Here is a 13,115-nt window from a genome sequence, read left to right as displayed (position 1 = left end):
ATACTTCTTCAAAATGTGGGGCTCAGAAACTGAGAGCCCATTATTAGGTTACCTTAGCATTTTCTTTGTTGCTTGTTCTCATTCTGCTCTACTAATGTGTGAAACAAGGAAGTTTTATAGTTACCCATTCTGCCAGTTCTGTGTATCCCCATGTGCCTTAAAGCTCCATATCCCTCTGAGGTTCACCATTACTCTCTCTCCTCAGACTCTTCATCTTTTTATTCTAGATATGGATATGTGTGTGCAACAAAAATAATGAAGCTGAGGAAAATCCTGGAAAAAGTGGAAGCAGCTTCAGGGTTTACCTCTGAAGAGAAAGGTAACTTGATTTATTTCTTTTTATTTAAGAAGTTTATATACTGCTTTTCATTGTATATCCCAAAGTGGATTACCAAAAATAAAACACAATTTTATTTGAGCTTTACCAAACTCTATAGCATTGGTGAGGGAAAGGGAGTGAATAGGGATGGGTGTTTCGGTTACAAACTGAAAGTTCTGAATTGTGAGTGATACTGAGAGAGATGGTTCTGAGCTGGTGCCAAAGTTATTAGTGACTGTCAGAACGTTACTATTTATCAGCAAAAAATCTGAAATACCACCCATTTCAGAGTTAGATCAGAAAAGTTTGAAACATGATGCTCCTGACTAAATTAATGTATTTTTCCAGGAGCTATTATAGAAAGCAAGCGGATACGTTTATGTAAATATGCTTCTATATATTTATTATGCTTTAGAACAGTCTCCAAGATCAGGAAGCGGTGGATCCAACAAAGTGCAAGGATTTCCATTTGCTCAACAGAACTTCTCATTCCTCTCCTCCCTGCTGTCTGACGCTACCTCCAATCTGTTCTGGAGGTTCCCCAGTCCTCCAGAGCTGGTTTGGGATTGGTGCAGGGGGCATGTGGGAAGAGGAGGGGGAGGTTCCATTGCGCAGTCCTTGTGCTTATGGAATGACCTGATTGGATACAACCCAATCTGTTTCCGCCCTCAAAGTTTTAGTTTAACTCTCTTGTGCTCTGATACTCTGCTTATACTATATTTCTGGCTATATGGCTTTTTAAGAGCATATTTTAGAGACAATCCACTACATGTTTTGGAAAGTTGTTTGTTAGCTATGCATTTGGACACGTCTTAAGATATTGCAACAAAAGTTCCTGAAATCATTTGGATACCATTGGGTGCCATTTTGAATATTTTGAAATGGCACTTATTTCAACCAGTGATTTCATAACAGCTGGGGTTTTTTCTGCTTAGAATTCCTGAGTGATGTTGGGTATGAGGTGGCTAATGCTTAATATAGCTAGGTTAATGTACTATATTCTTTTTTGTGCGCATAATAATGTCATTAGAATATTGGAGAGTTTCAGCTAAGTTTGTATTTTTTTTTTAGAATGATAATGGAGAAATTGAGTCTTGATAATCTTGACTATTTAACTGTTTTTATAAATCCTTTTGTATTCAACCGTTTATAAAATATGCTCCCTGCTCTTTTCCAGTTTGGTTAAAATGATTTTTTATGTGAACATTTATTTTAAAATTATTTGGGTCTTACATATTAGTCTTTGTTTGATATACAACTCTCTTTTCCCCCAGATCCTGAAGAATTCTTGAATATTTTGTTTCATCATATTTTGAGAGTAGAGCCACTGTTAAAAATAAGGTAAAATATTCCTCTGCTTAAGTCATGTTTCAAAATGAAGTTTCGGACTTCCAGGAACATGAGCGTTCAGAGAATGTTTGGTTGAATTCAAACCTGCTTTTTTGGAGGTATAAAATTCTAGAAGTTTGACTGCATTCAAGACATTGATTTATGATGGAAATGCTGTGAAAACTGAGTTGAGCTTAATCCTTTGCCTGGTGATCATAGGCAACAAGGAACTTTACACAGGCAAGTGGGTTACAGGATGCCGGGTGGGGGGCAGGACTAAGCACTCTGCCCCTCCTTCTGGCAGCCCCCTGCATTTCCATGACTGCCTTGTCTACACCCCACGTAAAATCACAGCCTACATATTTAGTTTGCTATTAAAAAAATAACAAAACCCACCACCAGCCCCTCCTATCACTAAAAGCAGACTAGTAAAAAAGAGGGGGGCATCTAGTAACTAGTGGTCTTCAGTGTATGGGCCTTTAGTTGTGTATCTCTTTAGATTTTGTACTACTGTTTATGACATTGAGGATCCCCCCCCACACACACCTCTGTTCCAAAAATTGCTATGATTTTGGGAAGGGTGTCTGTGTGTTGTACTGTATACAATCCAGTTTTTTATACATGTTCACACTGGGCCAAAAATTTAGCTCTGCCTAATAAGCACACAAAGTTGCTCACCTGATAAACTAGTAGCTTGAATTTCCCCTGCATTGAATTCCTGATTGGCTATGACTACCAGGCAAGTTAGTAAATATAAAGCAGTTTTAGTTTCATCCTTGTCATATTGAGTGTTTGGGATGCCCGCACAAGCTCTCATATCCATTCCTTCTTCACAGTCATGCAAACTTTCCCTTCCCCGGCTCTCCCTTGTTAAGTATTAAATATGATTCAGCAGTACATCTGCTTGGGTACAAATGACCCTTGTTAAACAGCGGTTACAATCTGTATAACTGAACATTCATTTCAGAATTATGGGAGTCAACATTACTGTATTCGTTTTGTTATGAATGGTCTTAATTGATACATAATAGTGAAAGCGCTGTCAAAAAACACTGAAACCCAGGTAATCCAACAGGTATTTCTATATCTCTTAGTTGGAACTTCATAGCTGACAAACCGGTGGTAATCTGTTGAGAGGATTTAAACACTGTCTTGAACACCCATGTAGGAAAAGAAGGTTGGATTAAGACTAAATTAGTTGAACTTGGATCCCACAATGTGACAAATCATGACTTAAATCCAGTTGAAAACAATGGGACTTGAGATCAGCTAACATAATCTGGATCCAGCTCTGTTTTTTAAAATAGCCTTACAAAATGCTTACTCTTTCCCAAAGTTATTTTTTAGTTTTTGTAACAGAACACATTTGTCCAAATGGATGAAAGAATAGTTAAATGTCCTCTTGTTCATCATTAAGCCTTATCATTTTTTATCAAAATCTGTTTTGAAAATACTCTCTTTTCTTAGATCAGCTGGTCAAAAGGTTCAAGACTGCTACTTCTATCAGATTTTTATGGACAAGAATGAGAAGGTTGGAGTTCCTACAATTCAGCAGCTACTGGAATGGTCTTTTATCAACAGCAACTTGAAATTTGCAGAGGTTTGGAGGATATTATTTGCTTTCATAAAATTTTTACCCATTGGATATATAATTTCACTAAAACAGCCGCATTTTTTTCTTGGCTCTTGCTAGGCACCCTCATGTCTGATTATTCAGATGCCTCGATTTGGAAAGGACTTCAAAATGTTCAACAAAATCTTTCCATCACTGGAATTAAATATCACAGACCTACTGGAAGACAGTGAGCATAAAAGATTGTTCATGACACTATGGCTGATCATAGAGTATTTAGAAATAGTTTTATTTCTTCTGGTATTTGGTGGTGTTTGGCTACTGCACAGACTGGTGGTGCTATGAGCCACGTGAATCATATTTTATTTGGCATATTTTATTTCCGTTAACAGAAATTTTGTCTAACATTCTGCTCACAAAATATTAGGAGAACAGCATATTGGTGGTTGACTGTGGACAGGCTTTAGGGGTGGTCCAGCCTTGACCACAATGCCTTCTGCCTTCATTCTCTTTTTGTCAGGATAGATGACGTTTATATACATACAAAACTGGACCCATTTTTCCAGACCTTGTTTATTACACTGGTAGTCTTACCCGCCATCAGGAAACTTGGAACATATACAGCAGGACTGGTGAATCTGTGGTTCTCCTGATACTGCTGGCCTCTAAACTCCCATTAACCCCTGGACAATAAACAGGGATGCTGGCTATAATTTATTATCCACTCTCCGCCCTAAGGTTCTGGGTTGCAACCATTAAAGCACAACATGAAAAAAACAGTTTAAAACAACTTAAAATCACAAAAATAAGGTGGGTTCTAAAGATATGCACCTCAAAAACACGTAGAGTTTTTTTTCTACAGTCAAGTTGTATATAAAGTTTATGAAATAAAACAAGTGTCAAAAGGCAGCATAAAGTGCTGTTTATTCAGCATTCACCAAAAGCTATATAATGAAGATGCCATTTGTGGGGTGGAAGTATCACGACTTAGGGGCAGCCACTGATAATACCTTTTCTTGGGCTGCCACCTACCCCCCCCTCTTTCAAGCTTTTGGGAGTGGTCAAATGACCAATAGGGTCTCTCCGCTGATCTTAACACCTGATTGGGTCTGTAGGAAATGGTAGTCCTGCAACATCTAGAAAGTCACAAGTACTTCACTCTAGGTGTGTATGGAGTTCCCTGGCAGTCTCCCATCCTGTCCATTCTGCTAAGTTTCAGAGGTACTTTGGGGGCCTTCAGGTTCTTCTTCTTCTCCATCAGCTTATCAATTGTTAAATAGAAGAAGAACTCAGCTTAATTTCTGTGTGTAGCCCTTTGGAAAAGTATTTTCTTTTTCTCATCAAAATTATGAATGGAAGCATTCTATCCATTTTGTTCACCTTCCCTCAACCAACCATGAGGGTTGGTGTGTTTTTTGCATGAATTTAAAACTGAAGGAATTCTTTATGGCTTGTGTCTGTAGAGTAGAGATTTATTTCACTGATGCATTTCTTTTATAAACGTTCATGAATGAAATATATGTGCTATAAACAGGGCTGTTGCTTTTCTTTTTGCTTCAGTCTTGGAGAAATCACTCCATTGTTGGAGTGTAGGAGTGTCGCCTTGTTCGGTTTCAACAGTATATCAAACTGTGTTAAGTCTTTCACCCAATTTTTGTACACAAAATCATGATTTGCTATAAAAAGCACCCCTCCCCCCCTGTTTATATTAAGGCATGCCTATGTTGTCTTAACATGTTCATGCTGACTAACACAGCTTTGAAGGGATGGCTGCTTCCACCTGCTTCCACTGTTCATACACAATTTTGATAGTTTCATCTTGCTAAATACAGCTCCTAGGCAGTGCCGTATCTGTGGAGGACTTGCAATGTATGAATGCCGAGAATGCTACGAGGATACCGACATTTCTGCTGGGAAGATCAAGCAGTTTTGCAAAACCTGCAACACTCAGGTAAGTTACTCTTTCAGAATGTCTTGGGACTGGTGTCTGCTCAGAGCTCAGCGCCAGGAATCTCTCCAGGGGCAGTGGGTGCCTTCTCAGAGAACTGTGAGATTTGGTTTCCTTTGAAAAACAGTAAGGCAGAAGATGACCTTGCAAAAAACGTATTCTAACCCTCCTTGTCAATTACAGGTTCACCTTCATCCCAAAAGGCAGAGTCATAAATTCAATCCAGTGTCTCTCCCTAAAGATCTACCAGACTGGGATTGGAGACACGGCTGCATACCTTGTCAGAAGATGGAGTTATTTGCCGTTCTTTGTATAGAGACAAGCCACTATGTGGCTTTCGTTAAATACGGCAAGGGAGACTCTGCTTGGCTCTTCTTTGACAGCATGGCTGATCGGGATGGTACGTCTGTTCAATTGGCCTCATTTCCTTCCCTGGGGTTCATGTAACTTTGAGTAACCTTAACCGTAACCTCGGAAATACACTTTCTCCAAAAGGTTTCCACAATTTTGGCCACTAGTGTAAATTGAATTAAACTTAACGTAGTGAACCTTCTCTGTTTAATAATATGAATGAGCAGTGTTAATAGCAACCCAGAATATAGTAAAAATAAGCTTGAAATAGAGTAGTGAGTGTCAAGACTAGAGCTAGGGAGACTCACCTTCAAATCCCACTCTGCCATGGAGCTCAGTGGGTGACCTTGAACCTGGCACTCGCCTACCAATCCTACCTCACAGGGCTCTTGTGAAGAGACAAGAGAGGGCAAAAGTACATATACCACCCTGAGCCTTTGGGAAGAAATGTAGGGTAGAAATGTGATAAATGAATGGATACTGGATGTCAGATCTTTGAGTCCAGCATAAGACATGCACAGAATATGTGCCCTTTATAAGAGCTTACCTTCAGATATAAAACTCTTTTTTAAAAAATCCAGTAACTGGAAAAATGACAATTATAATAGGTGGAATATACACAGAAGGGCAGTTTGTATACTACGAATGTCTCCTGAGTGGATGCAGCACATCTCTTCACCCGGCAACCTTCCCTTCCAGTGAAGAAGCATTTGTTTACAGGGGAGATTTTTTTAAAACAGCCACAATCTTCTCTTGCTAATCTGTTGATCCGGGGTTGCCACTGCTCCCTGCTCTCAGTGCCTCCACATGCTTAAATGTTGAGCTTGCTTCTCTCTCTTTAGCTCTAAGATAGGGAGGCTGTGGCCCTCCAGCTATTGTTGGACTCTCAATGCCTGTCATCCCCAGTCACCAGTAGGCAGGGTTAATGGGAGTTGTAAGTCTGGAGGGCTACAGGTTGCCCACCCCAATTCAGTCCTATCCATTGTCTTCATTCCTTCATTCCCTGGTCATGCGGAGTGGGGACCTGAAGTTGAGAATTGGCATTTAAATAGATTTATAATTGAATGTCAAACTGATTTACAACTTTTTTTAAAAAAATGACATGGTGGAGATTTAACTGGCATCAAGGAGAACTCATGCTCCTTACCATTGCACACCAATGGGAGGCTATAGTCTCAGGACTGCATAGTTGGTAATGAATTGTGTCCCCCCACCCCCTTGAATTAACCTGTCTGCCCTCTCCTTCTCTCAAAAGGAGGACAGAATGGCTTTAATATCCCTCAAGTGACTCCATGCCCAGAAGTTGGCGAGTACCTGAAAATGTCCCTTGAGGAATTGCATTCGCTGGACTCCAGAAGAATTCAAGGCTGTGCACGAAGGCTACTTTGTGACGCTTATATGTGCATGTATCAGAGCCCAACCATGAGCTTGTACAAGTGAAAAGCTGTCGTCTGGAAGAAGGGAAGCAGCTTCCCAGCAACTTGACTGTGGCCCAAGAAGATTCAGCAGGACTGTCGGCGCACTTGCTCGTGCATCTGTTGCCGGCAATGGATGCTTCAAAGGGGGTGGAAAGCAAACGTCTATGGCAAAAGAAGTGCATATTTTAAAGAAGGGGTGGAAAAAACCTTACAATGCAATGTTCTGTTGCTAAAGTACTTAATAAGCATTTTGCACTCTAGGAAGTGCGTGTGTGTGCGTGTGCGTGTAGGGTTTTTCTAAAAAAATAAAAGAAGTCTAAATGAAGCTATTAAAATGTTTAGGCTGCAATTTCAGAGGAGTTGTGTACATGGAGTGAAGTTTTATGTGTTTCAAAATTGCCTTGTGGAATTTTCTGCATAGACCTCATCCAGGGAACCACAAAGCCTAAGGGAGAGGACTGTATTAATATGTGTGTTTTCTCCAGCATTGTATAGGTTGTACAGTCAAGGCACTTCACCTCTGTAATACACTGGATGCTGGCCTGAATCTTGGCACTGAGGCTTTTGTTTTGCTTATTTTGACCTGGTATAAGTTAAATCACAACAGGAACAAAACATCTTTATTGTGTTGAATGAGTGTGCAAAACGCATTAGCTGTCTGTTTCCTCCATTGTATTCCCCTGGACCAAGAATGCTCAGTGTTCCCTTTGTAGCTAATGGTTGCCTGCTGGAAAACGGCGAAGATTAAGCTGGTGTAAATGTTTTGTAGCTACAAGTTGGTGTTTAGACTAATTCCCATAGCTGGAAGCATTTCGGTATTTTCCTTTATCCACACAACTCACTCAGTCTATTCTGTGAACTGGATGGTGTTTGCAGGATCATCTCTGAGCAGGTTGTGTGGATGACTCATTCTGATGTCATGCTTCCATAATGGGTGCACCCACATAAAATTCTTCTGAAAGGTATTTCCATTACATTGGCACTGTGTTCAAGCTTGACTTTCAGTGGAAGTTTGCTTTTAAAAACTGCTTCTTATACTCTGGCATTCTCCTACGTTTGGAAAACTCCTTAGCAAACTTCCCGCATGTTTGCTTTCATGAATTTTCTAATCCCCCTGCCCTGACACTGCCCAGTCACTTGGAACTTCTGACTCCAGTGTAGTTTTACTTCTGAGAGTCAAAGACCATCCTATGACTTGCAGCTGTGATTGGTAAAAAGAAGGTGGCAAAGTTGATTTAGAAAGGTTCAAAAACAGCAGGGATGTTAAAGAGCTAACCTTTTTAAAGTATCTTTTTCTAGTGTGTGTGTGTGTGTGTGTGTGTGTGTGAAAATCAAATCTAGGTCACATAAGGAATTCAGCCGTGTAGTATATGCACACCGCAGTCTTTCTTTGAGGGGAAACAATGTCTCCACTGCCCACTATGCTAAGGCATTACTGGTGAGGAAGTTCTGTTGCTGTGGTTTTCCCTACGGTTGGTGTGATTGCCAATCAAGGTAGTACAGAATAATAGGCTGGGGCAGCCAACCTGGTGTCCTTCAGGTGCTGTTGGACTGCAACATCACCTGTCACCATCGGCCAGGCTGGTTGGGGCTGATGGGAATCCTGATAACAGTTGAGGTCCACCATGTTGGCTACCCCAAAAATAGTCTTTTGTCCTTATTCTGCTTTCCTGTATGGGACTATCAGGTGCACCTTGCTTGTGAGGTGGATTTGACAGTATTTTATTTGAGAGTGTGATACATACCTTCAAGTTGTTGGGATAAAATATCCTCTCCAGGCACCCATGCATAATATTAAGGTTCAAGGCACAAGGCGGCATCCTTGACAGTATGTTCAGCTTTTTGCCTCAGGAAACATCATTGGCTCAGAAGTCTGTAGTCTATAAAATGGAAGCTGATGCTTTAGACTGAATTTATTTTCTTTCCTTTTTTTAGGAGATGACTTACACATTTATTATATTAAAAGGATCAAGTAAGGTCTGTGTGTAGTCAAACCATTTGAGTTGCTGCTCAGTACATATGAAAAGTTACTTGTTGCTTTCAAGTATCTTGTAGTGTATTTAATATTTTTATGAACTGTTGAGTCTAATAGTTCTCTGCAGTGGGAAAAATATCTCCTGTTGTAGTTGCCTTAAGTATTTCGTTTTTAAAAAGAGCAGCTAAATGCACATCCAGTACGAACAAAATTTGAATGTGGCAAGGAGAAATTGTAGTGTCTCTTTTTTTCTTTTTTAGCTTGGGGTGGGTGAATGGGTAGATACGTGAATTGTCTTAGGTCAGGTTGCTGATTAGAAATGGGAGAGAGTAAGACACACTTAGGGTTGCTTTGGATGAATTTTTGCTGCAGTGCAGGCTTGCACCCACACACCTGGTTGCCTCATAAGCATCCAAGCCTGCTAAACACTCACACTTGGGATGCAGTATATGCATCATCTACATAGGACTAAATTCCACTTGGTTTGGGATGCGAACTGTGTATTAAGTCGCATAAAATGAAATGTGTTGGTTCACTTTTAAGTTGCCACTTTGTTTTGCTGCAATATAGCAGAGGTGGCAAAAGCCCCTGGAGCTATGTAGTGAAATGGCTGGGACTCCTACCCAGCCCCCAATACCTGCCACCGGCTTTCTCAACCCCATGACTACTCCTGCCACTTATTTTTTCCCTAGTCCGCAACTGTCTCACAACTTCTTTCCTGCTACTTTGGAAGTGGCTGCTGTTTCCTCATTGGCTGCAACCCTCTGGGTGAGGGCATAAAGGAGGATGAGGCAAGTCTTCATCTTGAATAAGACTTTTTTAAAAAAAAAAGTTCAGTTTTAAATTGCACTCAATTTACAGACAGTGGCTCTTAATTTGGAAGTAAAAAAGACCTACAGGCAAGTAACGGTACAGGCTCAGCAGCAGACACAGGGCTCAGGCATCATGATCCAGGAGTAGGATTCAGAAGTGACAAAAGTTGCCCTAAGCTTTTGAAGATGAGGAGTGATTTGTTCCCTTAAATGCAGAGTTTTCAAGTTCCTGCTCCGTTGGGGCGGTCATCTCTCACCCCACCTGCAAAGGGGGCACCTGGTTCTGACCAGGAAAGGCTGCACCTTCCTGTTCGGATGTTGTTCAGTCCTCACCACCTCTTGTTCAGCCTCCCCCCCCCCCCCCCCGCAATAATCAAAGCCTTCCTCTGCCTCTACTGAGACTTCATGCACCAGCTAGCATCCCTGCTCCCCGTTCCAAAGCAACTGAGATCAGAGTGGGAAGGGGATATCTTCCCTCTTTTGGCCCAAGTTCCCCAATTCCTCTCTCCCCCTGCCCCCGTCTCTTCCACTTTGCCTGATCCTGACTCTATATAGTACCCAAGCTTTTTGAAAGCTGCTGTATTCTTTAGTGCTATTTTGGTAACCCTAATACAGATTTTGGGATATTTCTTATAGGCCAACACCGCTACCGTTTATACTTAAACATTTTCTAGTGTTTGTTCTCATTCATTTAGAACGAGATTGCACCATTCCCCCTTTTGCATCTATGCTGCTGTTATCTGTAAACTATTAACTGTGGCCCTAAGGTTTGTGTGTGTCCTTCCCAGCTTCCCTGAAGATACCCAAACAGTTTGCAAAACTACTGTTTCCAATAGTGAGAGAAATTGATTGACTTATAGAAATCTCATTTTATACACTTTCCACTGTATTCACAATGCTTAGGGCAGCTGACAGTAAATCTAAATAATTTAAAACAGTGCAGCAAAGAAAACCACCTTTGGCAAATGTTTTCTTGGAGGTCGTTCTTACTTGCTGCAGGCTGTTGAGCAGGTAGCCTATGCTAGAGGCATGTGTGAATAGGGCCTGGCACAACACTGCTTCCTGGTCTCGCATCAATTGCCGTAGTTTTCCGGTCTTAAATCTGAGGCCAGACATAAAATTGAATCATGGTGAGACAATGGTAAAATGTTAACTGACAAAAGTGAAGTGGATAAAGCATTTTAGAGCAGAAATGTATTGGATACATACTTTAGGCATCTCTCTGATGATTCATATTTTTGAGGGAGGGAGAACTTTCCACTGCAAAAGTACACAGGGTTTGTTCCTGAGACTTGTGGATGCAACAAGCTACAGATTTAAATGCATGTTACAACTGTACAGGTCAAACACCTTTCATAAACCTTTGGGAAGGAGATTAAACTATATGTGGGGGTGGGCTGTTGTTTTTTTGCAGTGGAGGAACTGTGACCTTAAATTGTCCAACTTTCTGGAAATCTTTTAAGTTTGATCCTGTTTATAAAATTCAGACTACTTATGCTGCAGCCACACATAATGGTTTGCCCGGTTAGCCCCTTGATGCAAAGCAAACAAAACTTCCTTAGGAGGGATTGCTTTAGATCAAGGGTAACCTGGCCTTCGCCAGTGCTTTAAGGACCTGTGTTTGCTTTCAGGTATACTGCTCTGGGACATTGGACGGAGCTGAGAACTGCTCCCCTTCTCCCCTGTTCTGTTGCAAAACACCTTCCCAAGTCTGCTTTGCAATGGAGAGGAGATTACCTTGCCAGATATTACCTGTGGCTTGCCATAGTTTGGCTTTTGCAAAATATGTATGGGCCACTTGCAGGAAACAATCGGGGGCTTGGCTGCCCCATTTATCCCACCCCACCTCACATGGTCTGTGAAAGGAGTAAAAGACCCCTTCTTTTGAACCTTTGAAAAACACCCTCTTCTTCATTTGTAGCATTTTCTGGTTCTGTTGCTCGTAATCCTGGTGTTTTGATACTTGTGTTCTGAATGTTGTTGTGGCAATCTTTCCCACTTTGCTTTTGTGGCTTCTGTTACTTGACTCTATGAGAAGCCTTAAATATTTAAAATAAGACCCTTGTGGAAATGTGCAAGAGGATGAGAGACGCGGTTGAGGTGGCTAAGTCACTGCTTATGATCATGTAACTTGTGGAGCTTCTGCTCCTGCTCCTGCTCCACTGGCTGGGTAGTTGGTGGGGAGTAGCAAAATCGAACGTATCTGTACTTTAGGGGCCTTGTTCCTTATGCCTTTCTTATTTTAAACTCAATGAAGCATCGAGAGCTGGCATTGTGTACAGTGATACAGCATGCATCCCAATACTTGGGCTGCCTCCATTGAAAAGTGCTGTGTGTGTGTGTTGAGGTGGTGTATATAATAAGCCCTGTTTTTTGTGGTGGTTTTTGATCTGTGGTGGTGGTTTTCCCATCTTCAAATCATCATCACTTGCTGTTGCAGTTCCTCCCTAGCAGTTATGCATCTGTGAACTCTCCCTTCTGATTGTGATGTGAAGTAGAGAAGAAGAAGAAAAAAAAGTAGCATCATCTTTACATATCTCATCCCCTCAAAAACAACTAAACAAAATCCTCACACGCACCCTGGTTTCCTTCCTCTTTTGTATTGCGCATTGTAGTTTTGGCATTCTGAAACTGTCCTTTTAATCCTCTCATGTCAACTGTACAAAGGTGAACATTTAAACACTCGCATATACAGAACGAAATGTCTACGGATGTGGAATCATTTTGTTTCTAGGTCGTGTTTCAGGTTTTCCCGCAGACGTTGCAACGTTAGCATGGTGCCCAAACCCTGGTGTCATGCTCCCAGGGCTGAGATGGTTACAGAAGAGCTGCGTTTGTGTGAACGTGAAGGTGGAACTTTTTTTTTTTTCTTCAGACTGTCTCTCTTGAGGTTTTGGGTTTTATTTATTCCGCAGTTGTAACAAAGCGTGTTTTGCATTGGCCTGCACAATTCCTGGTGTTTTTGTTAAATAAACATCCTGTGCTCGAGTGCAGTCATCTCCTCGGTAGATTGTCTCCACCAAGAGCTTAGAGAAGTGTTTTATATCGGGTTGCTGTAATTAAGCCTTAATTTCCCAGAGAAGAGACTGTACCATATCCTATTTCTGTATTAATATTTATTAAAACTTATCATTTTTATGGCTGTCTAAATTACTTGGGGGAGCTTTGAAAGGCACTTGATCCTTGCAAGGGGTTTATTCTGTGGTGTTTACATGATCTTCATTGGGTGGTTTGTACATGGCAGAGGGGCAGAAGGGGGAAAAATGTGATAATGTATAGCACAGATGGGGAGTCCTGGGGCCTTCCTGAGGTTCCCCATTCTTCTTTGACTTTTGGCATTGATCACTTGGGCTTACGGAAGTTGGCATCTAGTAATACTGAAGGACCACA

At 41.2% G+C, this 13,115-nt stretch overlaps 1 protein-coding gene across 20 annotated transcripts in view; it reads left to right on the top strand.

Annotated features, from left to right (window-relative positions):
- Positions 1-12,863, top strand: part of CYLD (CYLD lysine 63 deubiquitinase) — a 34,429-nt gene extending 21,566 nt beyond the window's left edge. For 12 of the 20 annotated variants that reach the window (XM_083454591.1, XM_083454594.1, XM_083454597.1 and 9 more), the window contains 7 exons: positions 228-319; positions 1,594-1,660; positions 3,116-3,248; positions 3,342-3,450; positions 5,054-5,172; positions 5,353-5,569; positions 6,776-12,863. In XM_083454591.1, the coding sequence (XP_083310717.1) occupies positions 228-319; positions 1,594-1,660; positions 3,116-3,248; positions 3,342-3,450; positions 5,054-5,172; positions 5,353-5,569; positions 6,776-6,960 (922 nt within the window). In that variant the 3' untranslated portion in view covers positions 6,961-12,863. The remainder of the gene's footprint in view (positions 1-227; positions 320-1,593; positions 1,661-3,115; positions 3,249-3,341; positions 3,451-5,053; positions 5,173-5,352; positions 5,570-6,775) is intronic. The other 8 variants (XR_014514693.1, XR_014514694.1, XR_014514695.1 and 5 more) reach the window with 1 other exon arrangement.
- Positions 12,864-13,115: the final 252 nt, after the last annotated feature.

This window comes from Podarcis tiliguerta (genome assembly GCF_965153285.1).
Source record: "Podarcis tiliguerta genome assembly, chromosome: 8".
NCBI classification, from domain to species: Eukaryota; Metazoa; Chordata; class Lepidosauria; order Squamata; family Lacertidae; genus Podarcis; species Podarcis tiliguerta.
This window is presented reverse-complemented; position numbering and strand designations above follow the sequence as displayed.